This window comes from Eubalaena glacialis, chromosome 2 (assembly GCF_028564815.1).
Source record: "Eubalaena glacialis isolate mEubGla1 chromosome 2, mEubGla1.1.hap2.+ XY, whole genome shotgun sequence".
NCBI lineage: Eukaryota > Metazoa > Chordata > Mammalia > Artiodactyla > Balaenidae > Eubalaena > Eubalaena glacialis.
The window spans coordinates 35,893,714-35,916,294 of NC_083717.1; the positions used below are offsets into that span (position 1 = coordinate 35,893,714).

General features: G+C 39.6%; 1 protein-coding gene across 1 annotated transcript in view; it reads right to left on the reverse strand.

Moving 5' to 3' along the window:
- ADAMTSL3 (ADAMTS like 3) overlaps positions 1-22,581 on the reverse strand; it is a 374,428-nt gene that overhangs the window by 119,263 nt on the left and 232,584 nt on the right. Inside the window, exon 16 of the mRNA XM_061179848.1 lies at positions 8,514-8,803. Within this exon, the coding sequence (XP_061035831.1) occupies positions 8,514-8,803 (290 nt within the window). The remainder of the gene's footprint in view (positions 1-8,513; positions 8,804-22,581) is intronic.

Below are 22,581 nucleotides of genomic sequence, written 5' to 3' on the forward strand. Positions count from 1 at the left end.
ACTGTAGCTTTGTGGTATAGTTTGAAGTCAGGGAGCCTGATTCCTCCAGCTCTGTTTTTCTTTCTCAAGATTGCCTTGGCTATTCGGGGTCTTTTGTGTTTCCATACAAATTGTGATATTTTTTGTTCTAGTTCTGTGAAAAATGCTATTGGTAGTTTGATAGGGATTGCACTGAATCTGTAGATTGTTTTGGGTAGTATAGTCATTTTCACAATGTTGATTCTTCCAATCCAAGAACATGGTATATCTCTCCATCTGTTTGTATCATCTATAATTTCTTTCATCAGTGTCTTATAGTTTTCTGAGTACAGGTCTTTTGTCTACTTAGGTAGGTTTATTCCTAGGTATTTTATTCTTTTTGTTGCAATGGTAAATGGGAGTGTTTCCTTAATTTCTCTTTCAGGTTTTTCATCATTAGTGTATAGGAATGCAAGAGATTTCTGTGCATTAAATTTGTATCCTGCTACTTTACCAAATTCATTGATTAGCTCTAGAAGTTTTCTGGTAGCATCTTTAGGATTCTCTATGTATAGTATCATGTCATCTGCAAACAGTGACAGTTTTACTTCTTCTTTTCCGATTTGGATTCCTTTTATTGTGGCTAAAACTTCCAAAACTATGTTGAATAACAGTTGTGAGAGTGGGCAACCTTGTCTTGTTCCTGATCTTAGTGGAAATGGTTTAGTTTTTCACCATTGAGAATGATGTTGGCTGTGGGTTTGTCATACATGGTCTTTATTATGTTGAGGTAAGTTCCCTCTATGCCTACTTTCTGGAGGGTTTTTATCATAAATGAGTGTTGAATTTTGTCAAAAGCTTTCTCTGCATCTATTGAGATGATCATATGGTTTTTCTCCTTCAATTTGTTAATATGGTGTATCACATTGATTGATTTGCGTATACTGAAGAATCTTTGTAATCCTGGGATAAACCCCACTTGATCATGGTGTATGATCCTTTTAATGTGCTGTTGCATTCTGTTTGCTAGTATTTTGTTGAGGACTTTTGCATCTATGTTCATTAGTGATATTGGCCTGTAGCTTTCTTTCTTTGTTACATCTTTGTATGGTTTTGGTATCAGGGTGATGGTGGCCTCGTAGAATGAGTTTGGGAGTGTTCCTCCCTCTGCTATACTTTGGAAGAGTTGGAGAAGGATAGGTGTTAGCTCTTCTCTAAACGTTTGATAGAATTCGCCTGTGAAGTCATCTGGTCCTGGGCTTTTGTCTGTTGGAAAATTTTTAATCACAGCCTCAATTTCAGTGCTTGTGATTGGTCTGTTTATATTTTCTATTTCTTCCTGGTTCAGTCTCAGAAGATTGTGCTTTTCTAAGAATTTGTCCATTTCTTCCAGGTTGTCCATTTTATTGGCATATAGTTGCTTGTAGTAGTCTCTTATGATGTTTTGTATTTCTGCAGTGTCAGTTGCAACTTCTCCTTTTTCATTTCTAATTCTGTTGATTTGAGTCTTCTCCCTTTTTTACTTGATGAGTCTGGCTAATGATTTATCAATTTTGTTTATCTTCTCAAAGAACCAGCTTTTAGTTTTATTGATCTTTGCTATTGTTTCCTTCATTTCTTTTTCATTTATTTCTGATCTGATTTTTATGATTTCTTTCTTTCTGCTAACTTTGAGGGGGTTTTGTTCTTCTTTCTCTAATTGCTTTACGTGTAATGTTAGGTTGTTTACTTGAGAATTTTCTTGTTTCTTAAGGTAGGATTGTATTGCTATAAACTTCCCTCTTAGAACTGCTTTTGCTGCATCCCATAGGTTTTGGGTCATCATGTTTTCATTGTCATTTGTTTCTAGGCATTTTTTGATTTCCTCTTTGATTTCTTCAGTGATCTCTTGGTTATTTAGTAGTGTATTGTTTAGCCTCCATGTGTTTGTATTTTTTACAGATTTTTTACTGTCACTGATATCTAGTCTCATAGCACTGTGGTCAGAAAAGATACTTGATACAATTTCAATTTTCTTAAATTTACCAAGGCTTGATTCGTGACCCAAGATATGATCTCTCCTGGAGAAAGTTCCATGAGCACTTGAGAAGAAAATGTATTCTGTTGTTTTTGGATGGAATGTCCTATAAATATCAATTAAGTCCATCTTGTTTAATGTGTCATCTAAAGCTTGTGTTTCCTTATTTTCATTTTGGATGATCTGTCCATTGCGGAAAGTGGGGTGTTAAAGTCCCCTACTATGATTGTGTTACTGTCAATTTCCCCTCTCCTTGCCTTTTAAATGCACTCAAGGCTCTCTGTCATTAGATGACAGCACACACACACACCTCTCCCTTAACCCACTGTGCCTTCTAGCCTTCTACCTCTCTGTGTTTTCTTTATCATAAGTTTTGCCACCAGAAAATCGAATCTATTCATCTCCATTTCATCACCTATCACTCTCCTCCATCCTTTCAAGTCTGACTTCATCTCCACCACTCCATGGAACTGACCCTCTAAGTCATCAGTGACTTCCCCTTGCTGGACCTGGTGTTGATTCTCAGTTTACCTCACTTCACCTCTCAGTGGCCCCAACGCAGCCGACTCCGGTTCCCACCACACCACTCCCTCCTGGTTTTGCTCCTATCTGGCTGACCTCTTCATTGCATTGACTTTTGTGGCTCAGTATCCTCCACCCAGCCAGTGGATGTTGAATTTCCTCAGAGCTCATTCTTAGACCCTCCCCACAGCTCACAGGTGTTCTCTTCCTGAAGATTTGCATCCATGCCCCTGGCTTCAATTCTCCCCGTACACGGATGACTCATAAATGTATATTTCCAGACTAGATCTTGCCACTTTGCTTCAGATTCACACATTCAACTGTCTCTTTAGCATCTCCATTTGGAAGTCTAAAGGCACTTTAAAATCATTATGTCCAAACTGAAATCATGATTTCTTTCTGCCAAACTGGACCGCCTGTCAGCACTCATCATCTCAGAAAAGAATATTAGGACTCAGAACTGCCACCTCACTCCCACTGGCCCACTCCACTGACAGACTTTTTCCCTTCTCAACATCTCTCAAAGTCACCTGCTCACTCCATCTCCATCATCATCATCACCACTTCAGCCCAAGCTCTTGCCTGGACCAGGCAAAAGCTTCCTTGATGGTCTCTCTTACATCTGCTATGAACCCTTCTAATCCCTTTTTTACAATACAACTGGACTAACCTTTTTGAAATAAATAAACATTTGATCATTAACTCCCACTTTAATGACTTGAATGGCTTCTCACTGATCTTGGGATAAAGACCCAAATCAACACGGCCGGTAAGGCCTTAACTGTCTGGCCCCTGCATTCCTCTCTAGCATCATCTCACATTAAACTCCGTCTTTCTCAGTACCCCAGCTGTGCCCGACTTCTTCAGCTCCTGGAATGTCCCATGTGCCCTCCTGCCACGTAGGGCCCTTCCACATGATCTTTTTTCTTCTGGAAATTCTCTTTGTACCACCATCTCCAACCTCTCTTTTGCTTAATTAATTCCTCATCTTTCAGATTTAAGTTCGAGTGTAATTGTTCTTAGGGAAGCTTTCCCTGACTTCCCTAATTAGGTCAAATTCCTCCTATTATATGCTTTCATAGCACCACATACTTCTTCTGTAGCTGCTATAACCAGCTGTAACTTTACATACATGTGTGTGTGATTATGTGAGTAACACATTTCCCTCACTAGATTTGAGTTCCAAAGGTAGGAACTACTGAGTCCCTATCACCTAGGCAAGTGCTTGGCACAAAGAAACGTGCACTAAATATTTATAGGATGTTGTTTTTGAATGAAACAATAGAGAGATTTCTGCTAATGTCAAGACCAAGGCAAAGTTGGCATTATCCACATTATTTACTATCGTTTTTGAAATTTTGGACAATGCAGTAAGATATAAAACATAAACAAGATAAATAACTACTGGAAATAGAAAGAGAAAAATCATCATTAATTGCAGATGATTATTTACTTGAAGAATTCAGAAGAATGCACTAGGAAACTGTTAGATGGATTAAGGGCTTCAGCAGTTTAGTCAGATTTTTTTTAAAAAGGGGAAAAAAACAGTATTCTAATATAAGATGAATAACCTATTATTATTATATTATAAACCAATCATCCCACCAATATTTATTATATACCATGTGTCAGGCACTGTGATTAAACATCTCTCCAACATAACCTTGTTTAAGAATCACAGTTAATTTCGTTTCTTTTTTATGGCTGAGCAATATATGGGGATATATGTATACGTATAGCTGATTCACTTTGTTATAAAGCAGAAACTAACACACCATTGTAAAGCAATTATACTCCAATAAAGATGTTAAAAACAAAAAAGAATCACAGTTAATCCTTTCATTAATCCTAATACGGTAGATATGGCTCTTCTCATTTTACAAAAATAAACCTCTACAAACTTAAATAACTAGCCCAAAGGGAGTGGCAGAACTAGGGTTCAAAAATGGGGCCAGGCCTCAAAGTCCATGTGTATGCTACTAGCCTGTGCTTTTAGAAAATACAAGGGTGAAAATGAAAGGTCATAAATGCAACAAATAATATAAGATACCAAAGAAAACTTTAGTGAGGAATGTTTATGATGTAGTAAATTACAAAACCTTACCAGAGGGTATTAAAAAGGTAAGCATAACTTCTAGAATGTACATGTATGTACACACGCACACATACACACACACACATACACACACACACACAACACAATGCTGTATACATACATACATACACACACTCTGGAAGATGGAAATTGAATATGTCTGCATGCTTCACACTTTTGGGAATTGAAAAAGAATTCTCTGTTGCCACTCCAGTATGAAAGCAGATTTGTACAACGTTCTTAATCATCAGTAATGACAACAAACGGATTTACTTTTATTTCCTGTATGATGTGAAGGCAAGTTAGAATATACAAATACACAATATCAGGATGTGACCGAAAGTTTATCTTTTTGGAAATCTATAATTTGCGTATCTTATTTTTCTACCAGAAACAGGAATGTTGAAGAAATAACTATATGCCTGTGGAAATTCTACTTTCCTGTGGTTTTCAGACACTGCAGACTTACCCTCCCTATTATCCAGGGTGAGGGTTAAAAACCCACATTCAAAACCACACATAAGTGGACTTGTAGAGGCCAAGCCTCTAAAACCACATTAAAATGGATCACAGAGAGGCAAGTATCACTGCCTATAAGTAATGCAGTAGAGACAGTAAAGCCCAAATAATCAAAAGCTGCACTCCATCAGGACAAGGACTGTGCCTTCATTTTATACCCTGATATTGAGCCCAGAAGCAAGTGCAGAGCATGGAGTCTAGCGCAGAGCAGGTGTCCGGTTTCCTGCATTTATAGAGGATTTTATAATCCTCCAAGCTTTCCAGTTTTTATAGAATTTAGTTATGTATTTAAAAGGAAATTTTAAGCTTGAACCCAAGAAATTAAAAACATTACTTTTTACAAAGTTAAGAAGCTTATTATAAGCGCTGACAGTTCAATCAACCCTCTCTAAAGAACGACAATTAAGCTGTTCGTTTTCTGTTTTGGACTGTGTGATGCCCTCTGATCCTCAGCTTCCCCAACTGTAAAATTTGGGTTAGTGGGTATCCAAGGTTCATCTTAATGATATAATTCTGAATTACACAACTCAAGGCACCCTCACAAGGCTAAATTCTGTTTAACTGAAAGTTGAAAGATTACCAAGTTGAGGGCTATTAAAATTTGTAAAATGCGTTCCAGATACACAAAAGGATGTCAGAAACAAATGGACACATTCCCATCAACCATCTGAATACTGAAATGCATTTCTAACATGTGCAAGGCATTTTTCTCCTCACAATAGGCCAAAAGGTCCACAGTGCCCATAAGGATAAACTGAATTAGTCAAGTTTCACAAAAACTTTTACGTTTTAAACAGATCCTGGTCATGCTATTATTCCTAAGTATATACCCAAGAGAAATGAAGACATATGTCCATACAAAGATGTGAACATGAATGTTCAGAGCAGTATTTTTCATAATACCAAAAACATGAGAATAATCCAAATTCTAACTGATGAATGGATAAATGTGATATAGCCATACAATGGAATAGTATTCAGTCCTAAAAAGAAATGAAGTACTGACTTATGCTACAACATGGATGAACATTGAAAACACTCTAAAGAAAGGGGTCACAGAAGATCACTTATTGTGTGATTCCATTTATATGAAATGTCCAGAATAAATAGAAAGTAGATTAGTAGTTGCCAGAGGCTGCTGCTAGCAGGGAAATGGGGGCTTGAGGGAAAATGGGGAGTGATTTCTTAAGGATACAGGGTTCTTTTGGGGGGAAAGTGTTCTAAAACTGATTGTGATGATGGCTGCACAACTTGGTGAATATACTTAAAAACTCCAAATTGTATACTTTAAATATATAAATCGTATGGTATGTGAATTAATATCTTAATAAAGTTGTTACCAAAAAAATAGAAAATCATTCCAGGGGGTCCAGGCATCCTGGAGGTGGAAACTAGGGCTGTCTTAGTGGACACTGGGAACACAGCAGATCCTAACATTTTGGCATCAGTCTCCAAAAATGAGGTCTAATAGACTCTCCCAACTGAATCAGAATTTACCTGGTCAATTTTCCTTGGGCAACTCCTAGTGGCCTGTTGAGTTCCAAGGACCCAACAAGCCATATTTTCCCATCTGGAGAGGGCCTTCCCAGTCAGGAAAAGAACTGAAGTCAAGGATGACAGAGTACTAGATGCAACAGTAATTCTATCAATGGCAGTATTTAAAAGCCTGAGATTAACACGGTAGTTTGGGGGTATGCAAGGAATAGCAGGGCTTATTTCTGCTCTCATAATGAAAGACAAAGCTCCAAGTCTCTGGTGAAAATACAGCAATGTAGTGGCTCAGAAGTGGTAGAGATAGCTGCATTTTGTAGTCATGTAGTAGAAAGTTCTAGACATCTATAATTGTAATTGAATAGGAGAACATTTTTGCATCCCAGTGACTATCTCTAGAGGGTTTCCCCAGATTCATCAAGAAAGTACTAGCTCCCAGATTGCCAAGGGCATATCAGTCTTAAGGTTTCCAAGATACAACAAAAGACGTGTCCAGGACCCTGAACCCAGAGGGAGCAGGAGTTAGGTTTTGGGGCAACAGCAGACATGTGGCAGTGTGCAGGTAACTGAGACTTATGTGCCCGGAAGGGAAGAGACACAGCAGACATTTAGGGTCCAAGTGAACCAGGCTAAATTCCTGGCTAGTTGGGATGGGCTTCTAGGAACCAGGGAGAAGCAAGTAAGAGATAGAGAGAATCTGGAGGCAGATAAGGGTTCTTCTCCTAACTTGCACATGTGTACCTCCAGGCGAAAGGCAGTAGCTTAGCTGAAACCTGGGGGTAAAGCACACACCACCTCATCTGGGTTTATTGACAGGCTGGTGTCTACGATAGGTGGGTTGACAGGTTGATTAGACAAGAAAGGAGAAAGACAGATACCATGAAGTCACAGTGATTGGATGGCAAGGATTGAGAATGTACTCAAGAGCCTGAGGGGCAAAAGAGGAGAGGCTCGGGCACAATGACTGGTCTGTGAGCTCTAAGACCCGATCGCGAGCTCTTAGTAATGGGCGTGGGGCTGCCAGGAGGAGTGGAGCCTGCTCTTGAGCCAATTGCCTCCTATGGCAATAGCTTCCTTATCTTTTCCACCATTGGCTGGGACTGAAGTCAGAGCATTGCTAGCCCCCAACTTTAGCCATGACAGCTGGCAGGAAGGCACAGTCAGGAGTCAGTGATAGGATGTCAGGGGCCTGGATTCCTGATGAGATGAGTCTCCTTCATGTTAGTAGAGGATCTAGGTTTCCCATTGATTATTTCTGTCTTTTTCCTTCCAACAGAGAAAGAATGACTATCTGGACTCCCGCCCCCTGCTCACCCACTCCCTTTTGGATCCTGGAAGGCTTAAAGCACCTTGGGGCCAACTTCCACCCCAGTGGGGTCCCCTGACTATATTACCACTTCCTAATCCTAACAGGGTCCCCTGGCTACGCGTGTTACCCCACACGTACACACACATAAATCATGGTGATCAGTGTGCTCTGCACTGGTTTCTGGTCCAATGTGCAGGTATGGGCCTAAATATTTTCTGAGGATGCCTTCTGACCAAGAGTTGCATCAGATAGGGCAATCCCAGGCTGCCTCAATCTGTAATTCTGTTTTATGCACAAGATTGCCTTAACTAATCATTTCTGCATTTTCCTATTTATTCTCTATTAATCAGTGACCTCTCGCTCCATCTCAGTTAGGCGGATGCTTAGGCCAAGGAGCATAGGCTACAGTGCCACTAGTCCTTTATCTTTCTAGAATAATCACGATGAAAACTGAAAAAAAGAAAAGGCATAGTTTTCAATTATTCAACCTTAACCTCCTTTTGACTTCTGCTAATTTGCATATTTGGCTTAACCGATTTAGCGATTTCTCAAACCACCCGCAATGCAAGACCTAACTGTCCCTTAAACAAAAAATCACATACCTCCCAAACACGTGGCGGTGCAAGGGGTGAACCCAGCATACTCCCAGTCGTAAGTCATCTCACTGTCCTGCTCCTGCTGGGAGGCGGCCAGCTCACGGGAGATGGGGCTCTCATCACAGGGTTCCAGGTGGCAGGGCCGCTCGGTGGGCGGCCGGGGGCCTTCACACTCTTCCTCGGGTAGCTCGGTCTCCGTCTGCGTGAACGTCAGGAGCACGCGGCACTTCACCTCTCGCACCTGAACGCCTGGCCCACACGTGGTGCTGCAGGCGGACCAGGGCTCCGGAATGAACCTGCGGGAAACGGGGGAGCCCCGGGTCGGGGGAGGACACGGGCAATCATTCAAGAGAGGCCACAAAAGGAGTGACAAGCATTCTATGAAGGAAAAAAGTAACTTCATCCAGAGGGAATTCAATATGTTTGGAATGCTGTCCTTTTGTTGGTGCTCAAAAATGTGTCGTTGACAAATGTTCCAACCCCGTCAGCCACGGAAAGAAATTTGCACCAGAGATACACTGAACTTTTGTGCCCATTTTATAATTCAAATTCTGTGCTCTGACCTTTGCAGATCATCACTAAAAGGTTTTCTTTAAGATCTGGTAATAAATAAACCATTGTGTAGAGATCATTTCTACTCTGATTTCTTTTATAATATGGAGATGTTCACCAGTATTTATTCAAGAAATCTTTATTGAGCTTACCCTTTCTTAACAGGCAGAGTTTTATTAAAATGTCTCGATATTTAGGAGTTAAGCTGTAGGATAACAAATGCTTTCTGAAAAGTGGATGAAGCTTTAATATTTGTTTCTATTTAATATATAAATACACAAAACTTCTGAATCTTCTTGAAAATATCCCAGGTGTTACCCAATCTGACTGAATAAAAGCATTTATTTCTTATCCTGAATCATTATCCACTAAATCATAGGGTGTCACCCTTTGGTCTGTAGACCAAAGGCCTACAAAGGTCAAATCCAGCCTACCTGTTAAGAATGATTTTTATAGTTTTCAATGGCTGGGGGGAAAAAAAGAAGGATAATACTTTGTGTCATGTGAAAATGACATAAAATTCAATGTGTGTCCGTAATTAAAGATTTATTGGAATACAGCCATGGTCACTTGTTCACCCATTGTTTATGGCTGCTTTTGTGTTACACGGCAGAGCTGAGTATTTGCAATATAGACTGTTTGGTCTTCAAAACCTAAAATATTTATTATCTGGCTCTTTACAGAAAATGTTTACTGATTCCTGCACTGAATTTAAAACATAGATTCAATAGGGACATATATTTTAAAGATACTCTGAAGGAACATTTGCATCATAAGATATTAACAAGTAATAGGCTGGAAAGAGTGCTGTAATAGAATAAGTCTGGGAAACTTTGCTTTCAATAAGGTTGAATAGGTTTATTTACTGCAAAACTTTCCCAAAAACTATGATATGAATGCATACCATACATATTTAAGAGGGGAATATGAAGTGCATCATTTCCTAAATTTAAGTGAATATACGCCTCTATTCATGGGATAATGTTGTACTAACTTCAGAAAATGCTGCTGAGATGTTTGCTTAAAATGCAGTTCCAAGGCTTAATGTTTAAAATCTCAGAATGATATGGTTACAAGGGTCTCTCAGAGTCATCTAAGCTTCTTTCCCTAGATAAGGCTTCATTACAGTTGTACACAATAGCACATACCAATCAGCAGAATTGAAACACCATTGCTCTAGATGAGCCCAATAAAGAAATATCAATAACTCCTCCTTTTCTGCATTTTGTTTCCTGGGTTGAAAATTGTTAGTGGGAAACTCTATTCTCTAATCCTCATTTTCCATGAAAGGTTTTGCTTAACTTCTCAGGATGGAGTGGTATTGGAGTAATATTTGCATGTTTACTCTCTTCTTTGCTTGCTGCTTTCCCACGGTAGAACTGGAAAGGAGGAGACTGATTAAATTTAAGATGATGCATCCATACAATGTAATAAGATGAGGTCATTTAAAAGAAGGAGGTGAGTCTATGTGATTGATAAGGAATAGTCTTCTCTTGAAGACTGTTAAATGAAATAAGTATGGGATATATATACTATGATCTTTTGTCTAAATACACAAAAGGGCATATATATACATATATAGTGTATATACTATATATATAGTATATATTTATAGCTATATGTCTATATATGTTGATTTACGTATAATTTCTCTTTTCAGGAAGCAATTGCAAGAGTTGGGAACTGGAGTGTGTAGAGGGAGGCTTTTACTTTTTGTTTTGCAGCTTTAAAAGGTTTGAACTTTCTAACCATATGAATACGGTACTTCTATGATCATTAATATTTTTCTCTTTTCGCCTTTGTAATAAAAACTTAAAATTTGGGATTATGTTTTAATGGAAAGTAGATTTTTTTCATTCAGATTGGACCCCTGTGTCTTGTAGATTCAGAATCCTGAGAGGAAGGCTCACCTCAATTCCCAACAGGGCAAATGATGGTTACACTTGATATTTTTCTAGGTGTCCTGGATCTTTCAAGTTGTTTTTCTGTTCAATTTTTTAATTAAAAAAATTTGGGGGATTGTGGGATCTTAGTTCCCAGACCAGGGATAGAACCCGGGCCCTCAAAAGTGAAAGCACAGAGTCCTAACCACTGTACCACCAGGGAATTTCCTCAAGTTGGTTTTCAAAGATCCCTTTAAGGGTCCTCTTAAAAAACAAATGTCAGAGCTGTCCAAATTAGCCATGAATGATTTGGGGGAGATGACGTGGGGAGCCATGGCAACTCCAAAATGTATGCATCTTCTAGCATGATCTTCTTCTATGTATTATTTTTTATTTAAAGGAAAGATAGTATAGTGTTCATGCAGTTCTGAATCTTGTTTTGTTTTTGTTTCTCTCCCACAGTAATTTTTTTTAAAGAAAAGAATGGAGCACAGCTGCACACAAGCATTTGAAGAGCAATGTCTGGGCACAACAAAACCAGAGAAACAGAGCATGTTCCCTATGTCTTTGCACAATAGAAGAACTTAAAAGAAGAGCAATTCACTAACATGAGAGCTTAGACACAAGATGATAAAAGAATAAAATGGAAAACTATGGAGCTGAAGAAACAAACTATGAAACATAACATTATTAGAAACTAACAAATAATTCAGAACTAAGAGGAAAAACAGAAGAAATATGGCTGAAAATCAAATTAATGACATAGAAGCAAGACTTGGAAGTGAATGCAGTGTTGAGAGAGAGAGAAAGAGAAGCTTTTAAAGCAATTAGAGGGGTGAAAGGAGGGATGGGCTGCAAAAGAAGCTTTTGGGGTGATGGGAATGTTTTGTATCTTGAATGGGGCTGGGGTTTTATGGTTGTGTACATCTGTTAAAACTCATCACTTTGAATAGACAGCTTTTGTATGTAAATTATACCTCTCTAAAATTGATTTTTAATGCAGTTTTTGGAGATAAAATGAGAGAGAACCTAAATAATCCAATATTGAAGACAACTGGATTCTTCAAGTAGAGGTTTCAACACATGAAACAGAAAAAAAGTGTTCGTAAATAAAATATGCGAAAAATGTGCCTAAAATACAGCTTGGAAAGGTACGCTGTCTTCCAGGAAAAAGTGATGAAAAAATGATTAACATAAAAATCTAGAGCTTTCAGCAGAATAATGCCCCCCCCAAAGATGTCCACACCCTAATTCCTAGAATTTATGAATATGTTACCTTACATTGCAAAAGGGATTCTGCAGATGTGATTAAGGTTATGACCTCAAGATAGGGAGATTATCCTAGTGGGCCTAATCTAATCACATGAGTCCTTAGAAACAGAAAAAATTCTCTGGCTGGAGTTAGAGAGATGCAGCAGAACAAGAGGCAAGAGAGATTCAGAGCCTGAGAGGTACTCAACCCGCTGTTGCTGGCTCCAAGATGGAAGAGGCCAGGAGCTGAGGAATGTAGGAGGCCTCCAGAAGTTGAGAACAACTCCTGGCCAACAGCCAGCAAGGAAATGGAGATTTCAGCTCTGCAACTGCACGGGCCTGAATTCTGCCAACTTCCTGAATGAGCCTGGGAGTGGATTCTACCCTAGGGCCTTCAGAGAAGCGCTCAGGCTGACAGACATCTTGATTTTAGCCAAGTGGGATCCAGAGAAACCAGGTGAATCTATTGGGTTTCTGACCTACAGAACTGTGAGATAATAAATTTGTGTTGTCTTAAAGCACTATGTTTGTGTAGATGAATATACCTGGTTTAAAAAAGTAAAACTTTGAGGATGAAGAAAGAATTGTATAAGCATTACAAAAAAAAGTCCCCTATAAGAATAAGAAGTCAGGTGGACTTCAGACTCACAACATTCAAAACCAGAAAAGGATGGAGCAAAAGTTTTGAGAGAGGGAATCTGGGTCCCAAGAATATTATGTCCAGTCAAATTGTTATTCAAATACAAAGGCCATAATTTTCTGTAAAATAGGAACAGTAATGGTACCAACCTAATGGGGTTAGGTAAGGATTAAATGAGATGTCAGAGTGAAAAGTTCAATAATTACAATACAATAAAAAATGACAACTAACATTCATTGCATTATTATTCATGTAAGATACTGTTCTATGTACTTCACATATATTTTATCATTTACTCATAACAACAACCCCATCAGGAAGTATTGTTATTATTCCCATTTTACAGATGAGGAAACTGAGGGTAATTTGTCAAAGATTACAAAGTAGCTACTGGCGTTATTTTACCCTGCCTCAGCAGTATCATAGGTGAGAGATGCATTTTAAGATCATCCAAGATGACAATAAAAGGATGCCAGTAAAATTCAACAATACTATTTGGGGGCATTTACTTTTCTTATTTCAAAAATGAATAAACAAACACCAATATCCACTTGATAAAATAATTATTCACTCTAAAAGAAGAAGAATGTAACCTGTATTAGTGAAAGAAAAGCATATTTGGGGGAAAATATTATCAGAAACAGAAGGAAATGTATAGCATCTCCTTAAAATTTAATGACAATAAAATTCAAGGAAGCATTCTACAAAACAAAAGATAAATGATGGGGTTAAGAAGTCAAAACATGGCTGGAAAAAAAACCTCTGGCTTGGTTGAGAAAAGACTGAAAAATACAAAAATAATGCAAAGTTTGCTCTATGACAGAAGAAAATCCAAATGAATAGTAGGAAATACATCCAATGATGAGGAGGGCAAGTGCTTTTGTTTGAAGGGGAGGTGTGCTTCCAAAACATGGAGGAAAAAAGACAAAGAGGTGGGGGGAAATATTACATGTTAAAAATAGAGAAGAGATGCAATACAGACAGTTGGTGAACCTTTAGAATAAATAAGAAAAATAACAGAAAAGAGGCATAAATACAACAGAAGAAAACTTTCATGCACCCAAGAAAGATTTGAATCTATGTCCTAAAAGCCCTCACTGTTTACCAAAATTATTGAAAAGAAAATAGAACCTGGACTTATTCTAGAAAAGTCCTCTAATTTTAAGTATATGGGGAAAATCTTATATCTAAGCAGGAAAAAAAAAAAAGGTTCACAACACAAGGAGAAAGGACAGTTTAGGCACAAATATTTCCTTTTCAATATCCAGAGCCATATGTCCACAGTTTTAAGAAAAAAAAAAAGAAGATAGCTTATTAAACAAGAGCTCATATTCCTGCTCATTTGAGGGTATAAGAAAGGCATCCTTAAATATAGAGGGTCTTAGAGAGTATGCCATCTGTATAATCTCCCAGAAAAAAATGCACAAAGATCCACTCCAATTTAATGAGAATTTAATTTTTAAAATTACTATGGGGGAAAAACAAAAACAAAACAAGATTCAGCACTGCCTGAACACTATAGTATCTTTTGTTTAAATTTTAAAAAGGAAATTTGACAGTAGAAATTAAATGCCTTCAACGTGCCTATCTTCTGGCCCAGAAATTCCACCCCAGCAAATGTGTCCTAAGGAGACATTTAGAGATGAAGAGATGGGAAATTTGAGATTTGCTACAGTTTTATTTATCATAGTAAATAATTAGAAACAAACTGCAGACATCCAGAAAGATCTCTCTAAAAATGTAATCGTGATTACATCACTTGTTAAAAATCCTTAAATGGCTCTCACTGCCTCCAGATGAAGTCCAAATTCCTTTATGAACCACGGAAGACCTCCAAGACTTGCTTACTTTCCCAGCTGCCATTACCACCTACTTCTCCTCCAGCCCCCTCTCCACGCTTAGTACCTCAATGTCCAGGTGTGGCCCCCATGGGCCAGTTGGCCAACATGCAACCTCAATACCTGACATGCTGTTCTGACATCTGTGTACATCTTAGGGCATCATTTCATGTACCATCTCTCCCAGGAAGCCATCCCTGACCCCCTAAGCCTTACAATACCATAATATAATCGCTAACTTCTCTACCTGCCCTATTAGACCAACCTAAGGATGGGAGAGACTTGAATTCAGGTCTCCTAACATAAAGTTGGAGCTCTTCCTAGTATCACATGCCAGAGAATCACCATCCACCACTTAATAGCTCTGAAATGTTGGATAATTCCTTAATCTATGCCTTGTTTCCTCATCCCTAAAATGAAGCTAATAATAATGCCTCCTTATGGGGTCATTGTGAGAATTAAATCAGTTAATCCACATAGAACACAGTCTGGCACAAAAGAAGTCCTCAATATTAGTTGTTTACTGCTGTTGTTGTGAGAAAAACAGCTGCCTGAAACATAACCTAATTTGATTTTAGCAAATACAAATGGCACAAATGCAGAAGCTAAAATAGCAGTGAAGAAAATACACAAAGTGTTCTAAATCCTTGGTTCTCATATATGAAAAATGGGAGGGAGGGCAGCATGACTAAGGAAGTGTTGTGAATCCCGTAGAAACTAGGAAGGCTCCAGGGAAGAACTTTTAAAACAACAATGAACTGTATCAACTGTCAACACATTCCACAGCTGAAAGTTAAGAAGGTCAAAACTGCAGTTCCCCGGCTTAGCTTTATAAGCTATAATTTGTATTTTTCTAATTAAAAAGAAAAGCCTTTTGCACATCCACTTTCTATGTAAATTCAGAGCTCAGGCCATAGTCAACCACAGAGGCAGAAATATTTATCTTCTCCAGGAGGGTTTGGGAGGCTTTCCTCAAGGGATCTGAAATACAGCTCACTGTCAACAAGCAAGCATCCCCAAACCACAAGAGACAGGGGTAATAAAAGGATGAACTGGAAGCTGAGATAGGTTGTGGTTTTGTTTGGAAATCAAGGCAATGACTAGAGTCAGAAGTGGTAGGAGGAAACCATAAACTTCACACTAGACAGCCAGGAACAGGCCAGAAGCTGCCAGGCAGCGTGAATTATAAAGGAAAACTGCAGAGAGACCACAGAGGGAGACGGGGAGGAAGGTGGAGAGAGGCAGTCGCTCAGGCCCGGGAACAGGTGCTGGGGCCTCGGTTTTCCATGATGGGAAGAAAGAAGTGGTGTCCTACAGGAAGAGAGGGTGAACCAGCTTTGCACAGTGAATACAGACTGGACGAGCCACCAGCAAAGTCAGGTGGGGCTGACAGTTCATGCAGGCTTGGGGATGGATACGGGGCTGGAACCTGCTAAGCTTACACGATATGGGTCTTTTCCAGTTAAGTAAAACAAACCGTATTTTCAGAACTTAAAAGGGACCCTCAGGACTATCTGATCCAATGGTTCCCAAATTTGGATGCACCCCACCCCCAGTCACCCAGCGTGCTTGCTAAAAATGCGGCTGACAAATCCATAGAGATGGAAGTAGAACAGAAATTACCAGGGGCTGGGGGTAGGAATAGGAGGATGGGGAGTCAGTGTTTAGTGGGTACAGAGTTTGTGTTGGGTATGATGAAAAATTCTGGAGATGGATGGTGGTGATGGTTGCACAACAATGTCAATGTACTTAATACCAATGAACTGTACACTTAAAAAGGGTTAAAATGGTCCCTTTTAGGTTATGTACATTTTACCACAATTTAAAAAATACCTGGCAGAGCCAAAAGAAAAAAAAAGTGCTGGTGACTGGGACCCACTCCCAGAATGTCTGACTTGGTGAGGTCCAGAAATTTGCATTTTAAATAGCACCACAGATGCTTCTACAGGAAGCAATTTGAGAACCACACTTTAAAAAGTGGTATTGTGGTTATCAAAAAAAGGTCTTTCTATTTTAGAGCTACATACTGAAATATTTATGAATGAAATGATATGCTGTCTGGGTGTGCTTCCAAAATGGCCCAGTGGGCTGGAGGTAGTAGTGTAGATGAAGCAAGAGTGGCCCCAAGTTGATAACTGTTGCAGGTGGGTGATGGACACATGGGGGTTCGTTACACTCTTCTCTCCTCATTTATACAGCCTTGAAATTTTCTATAACAAGCAAAAAAAAAAAAACCTTCTTAAAAACCAAGTGAGGGGGGAGACCTTCAGGATGGTGGAGGAGTAAGACGTGGAGATCACCTTCCTCCCCACAAATACATCAGAAATACATCTACATGTGGAACAACTCCTACCGAACACCTACTGAACACTGGCAGAGGACCTCAGACCTCCCAAAAGGCAAGAAACTCCCCACGTACCTGGGTAGGGCAAAAGAAAAAACAGAGACAAAAGAATAGGGACAGGACCTGCACCACTGAGAGGGAGCTGTGAAGAGGAAAGGTTTCCACACACTAGGAAGGCCCTTCGCGGGCAGAGACTGTGGGTGGCAGAGGGGGGAAGCTTTGGAGCCACAGAGGAGAGCACAGCAACAGGGGTGCAGAGGGCAAAGCGGAGAGATACCCGCACAGAGGATCGGTGCCGACCAGCACTCACCAGCCCGAGAGGCTTGTCTGCTCAGCCGCCGGGGCGGGCGGGGGCTGGGAGCTGAGGCTCGGACTTCGGGGGTCAGATCCCAGGGAGAGGACTGGGGTGGGCAGCGTGAACACAGCCTGAAGGGGCTAGTGCGCCACAGCTAGCCGGGAGGGAGTCCGGGAAAAGGTCTGGAGCTGCCGAAGAGGCAAGAGACCATTGTTTCGGGGTGCGCCAGGAGAAGAGATTCAGAGCACCGCCTAAACGAGCTCCAGAGACGGGCGCGAGCTGCAGCTATCAGCGTGGACCCCAGAGAAGGGCATGAGACGCTAAGGAAGCTGCTGCAGCCACCAAGAAGCCTGTGTGCAAGAACAGGTCACTCTCCACACCTCCCCTCCCGGGAGCCTGGGCAGCCCGCCACTGCCAGGGTCCTGCGATCCAGGAACAACTTCCCCGGGAGAACACACGGCGCACCTCAAGCTAGTGTAACGTCACGTGGGGCTCTGCCGCCGCAGGCTCGCCCCGCACTCCGTACCTCTCCCTCCCCCCGGCCTGAGTGAGCCAGAGCCCCCGAATCAGCTGCTCCTTTAACCCCGTCCTGTCTGGGCGAAGAACAGACACCCTCAGGCAACCTACACGCAGAGGCGGGTCCAAATCCAAAGCTGAACCCCAGGAGCTGTGCAAACAAAGAAGAGAAAGGGAAATTTCTCCCAGCAGCCTCAGGAGCAGCAGATTAAATCTCCACAATCAACTTGATGTACCCTGCAGCTCTGGAATACCTGAATAGACAACGAATCATCCCAAAATTGAGGCGGTGGACTTTGGGAGCAACTGTAGACATGGGGTTTGCTGTATGCAACTGACTCGTTTCTGGTTTTAAATTTATCTTAGTTTAGTATTTAGAGTTTATTATCATTAGTATATTTGTTTATTGATTTGGTTGCTCTTTACCTTTATTTTTAATATATATATATATCTATATTTTCCTTTTTCTCTTTTTGTGAGTGTGTATGTGTATGCTTCTTTGTGTGATTTTGTCTGTATAGCTTTGCTTTTACCATTTGTCCTAGGGTTCAGTCTGTCCGGTTTTTTTTTTTTTCTTTAGTATAGCTTTTAGAGCTTGTTATCATTGGTGGATTTGTTTTTAGGTTTGGTTGCTCTCTTCTTTCTTTTTTCTTTTTTTTTTTTATTACTTTTTAATTTTTTATTTTAATAACGTTATTTCTTTTTATTTTCTTCCTCCCTCCCTCCCTCCCTCCCTTCTTCCTTTCTTCCTTTCTTTCTTTCTTTCTTTCTCCCTTTTCTTCTGAGCCATGTGGCTGACAGGGTCTTGGTGCTCCGGCCGGGTTTCAGGCCTGTGTCTCTGAGGTGGGAAAGCCGAGTTCAGGACATTCGTCCACCAGAGACCTCCCAGCTCCACGTAATATCAAATGGCAAAAGCTCTCCCACAGAGCTCCATCTCAACGCTAACACCCAGCTCCACTCAACAACCAGCAAGCTACAGTGCTGGACACCCTATGCCAAACAACTAGCAAGACAGGAATACAAGCCCACCCATTAGCAGAGAGGCTGCCTAAAAGCATAATAAGGTCACAGACACCCCAAAACACACCACTGGATGTGGTCCTGCCCACCAGAAACACAAGATCCAGCCTCATCCAGCAGAACACAGGCACTACTCCCGTTCACCAGGAAGCCAACACAACCCAATGAACCAACCTTAGCCACGAGGGGCAGACACCAAAAACAAAGGGAACTACGAACCTGCAGCCTGTGAAAAGGAGACCCCAAACACGGTAAGATAAGCAAAATGAGAAGACAGAAAAACACACAGCAGATGAAGGAGCAGGGTAAAAACACACCAGACCTAACAAATGAGGAGGAAATAGGCAGTCTACCTGAAAAAGAATTCAGAGTAATGATAGTAAAGATGATCCAAAATCTTGGAAATAGAATGGAGAAAATACAAGAAATATTTAACAAGGACCTAGAAGAACTAAACAAACAATGATGAACAACACAATAAATGAAATTAAAAATTCTCTAGAGGGAATTAATAGCAGAATAACTGAGGCAGAAGAACAGATAAGTGACCTGGAAGATAAAATAGTGGAAATAACTACTGCAGAGCAAAATAAAGAAAAAAGAATGAAAAGAATTGAGGACACTCTTAAAGACCTCTGGGACAATATTAAGCGCACCAACATTCGAATTATAGGGGTCACAGAAGAAGAAGAGAAAAAGAAAGGGACTGAGAAAATATTTGAAAAGATTATAGTTGAAAACTTCCCTAAAATGGGAAAGGAAAGAATCAAGTCCAGGAAGCACAGAGAGTCCCATACAGGATAAATCCAAGGAGAAACACACCAAGACACATATTAATCAAACCACCAAAAATTAAATACAAAGAACAAATATGAAAAGCAGCAAGGGAGAAACAACAAATAACATACAAGGGAATCCCCATAAGGTTAACAGCTGATCTTTCAGCAGAAACTCTGCAAGCCAGAAGGGAGTGGCAAGACATACTTAACGTGATGAAAGGGAAAAACCTACAACCAAGATTACCCAGCAAGGATCTCATACAGATTCAACGGAGAAATTAAAACCTTTACAGACAAGCAAAAGCTAAGAGAATTAGGCACACCAAACCAGCTTTACAACAAATGCTAAAGGAACTTCTCTAGGCAGGAGACACAAGAGGAGGAAAAGACCAAAAATAACAAACCCAAAACATTAAGAAAATGGAAATGGGAACATACAAATCGATAATTACCTTAAATGTAAATGGATTAAATGCTCCAACCAAAAGACACAGACTGGCTGAATGGATACAAAAACAAGACCCGTATATATGCTGTCTACAAGAGACCCACTTCAGACCTAGGGACACATACAGACTGAAAGTGAGGGGATGGAAAAAGATATTCCATGCAAATGGAAATCAAAAGAAAGCTGGAGTAGCAATTCTCATATCAGACAAAATAGACTTTAAAATAAAGACTTTTACAAGAGACAAAGAAGGACACTACATAATGATCAAGTGATCAATCCAAGGAGAAGATATAACAATTGTAAATATTTATGCAACCAATATAGGAGCACCTCAATACATAAGGCAAATGCTAACAGCCATAAAACGGGAAATCGACAGTAACAAAATAATAGTAGGGGACTCTAACACCCCTCTTTCACCAATGGACAGATCATCCAAAATGAAAATAAATAAGGAAACACAAACTTTAGATGACACATTAAACAAGATGGACTTAATTGATATTTATAGGACATTCCATCCAAAAACAACAGAATACACCTTCTTCTCAAGTGCTCATGGAACTTTCTCCAGGAGAGATCATATCTTGGGTCACAAATCAAGCCTTGGTAAATTTAAGGTAATTGAGTCACATCAGGTATCTTTTCCGACCACAGTGCTATGAGACTAGATATCAATTATAGTAAAAAATCTGTAAAAAATACAAACACATGGAGGCTAAACAATACACTACTAAATAACCAAGAGATCACTGAAGAAATCAAAGAGGAAATCAAAAAATACCTAGAAACAAATGACAATGAAAACACGATGACCCAAAACCTATGGGATGCAGCAAAAGCAGTTCTAAGAGGGAAGTTTATAGCAATACAATCCTACCTTACTAAACAAGAAACATCTCAAATAAACAACCTAACTTTACACCTAAAGCAATTAGAGAAAGAAGAACAAAAAACCCCAAGTTAGCAGAAGGAAAGAAATCATAAAGATCAGATCAGAAATAAATGAAAAAGAAATGAAGGAAACAATAGCAAAGATTAATAAAACTAAAAGCTGGTTCTTTGAGAAGATAAACAAAATTGATAAATCATTAGCCAGACTCATCAAGAAAAAAAGGGAGAAGGCTCAAATCAACAGAATTAGAAATGAAAAAGAAGTTACAACTGACACTGAGAAATACAAAGGATTGTGAGAGATTACTACAAGCAACTATATGCCAGTAAAATGGACAACCTGGAAGAAATGGACAAACTCTTAGAAAAGCACAACCTTCTGTGACTGAACCAGGAAGAAATAGAAAATATAAACAGAACAGTCACAAGCACTGAAATTGAGACTGTGATAAAAATCTTCCAACAAACAAAAGCCCAGGACCAGATGGCTTCACAGGCACATTCTATCAAACATTTAGAGAAGAGCTAACACCTATCCTTCTACTCTTTCAAAGTACAGCAGAGGGAGGAACACTCCCAAACTCATTCTACGAGGCCACCATCACCCTGATACCAAAACCACACAAAGATGTCACAAAGAAAGAAAACTAGAGGCCAATATCACTGATGAACATAGATGCAAAAATCCTCAACAAAATACTAGCAAACAGAATCCAACAGCACATTAAAAGGATCATACAACAAGATCACGTGGGGTTTATCCCAGGAATATAAGGATTCTTCAGTACATGAAAATCAATCAATGTGATATGCCATATTAACAAATTGAAGGAGAAAAACCATATGATCATCTCAATAGATTCAGAAAAAGCTTTCGACAAAATTCAACACCCATTTATGATAAAAACCCTCCAGAAAGTAGGCATTGAGGGAACTTACCTCAACAGAATAAAGGCCATATACGACAAACCCACAGCAAACATCGTTCTTAATGGTGAAAAACTGAAACCATTTCCTCTAAGATCAGGAACAAGACAAGGTTGTCCACTCTCACCACTATTATTTAACATAGTTTTGGAAGTTTTAGCCACAGAAATCAGAGAAGAAAAAGAAATAAAAGGAATCCAAATCAGAAAAGAAGAAGTAAAACTGTCACTGTTTGCAGATGACATGATATGATACATAGAGAATCCTAAAGATGCCACCAGAAAACTACTAGAGCTAATCAATGAATTTGGTAAAGTAGCAGGATGCAGAATTAACGCACAGAAATCTCTTGGCATTCCTATACACTAATGATGAAAAACCTGAAAGAGAAATTAAGGAAACACTCCCATTTACCATTGCAACAAAAAGAATAAAATACCTAGGAATAAACCTACCTAAGGAGACAAAAGACCTGTGCTCAGAAAACTATAAGACACTGATGAAAGAAATTAAAGATGATATACACAGATGGAGAGATATACCATGTTCTTGGATTGGAAGAATCAACATTGTGAAAAATGACTCTACTACCCAAAGCAATCTACAGATTCAATGCAATCCCTATCAAACTACCACTGGCATTTTTCACAGAACTAGAACAAAAAATTTCACAATTTGTATGGA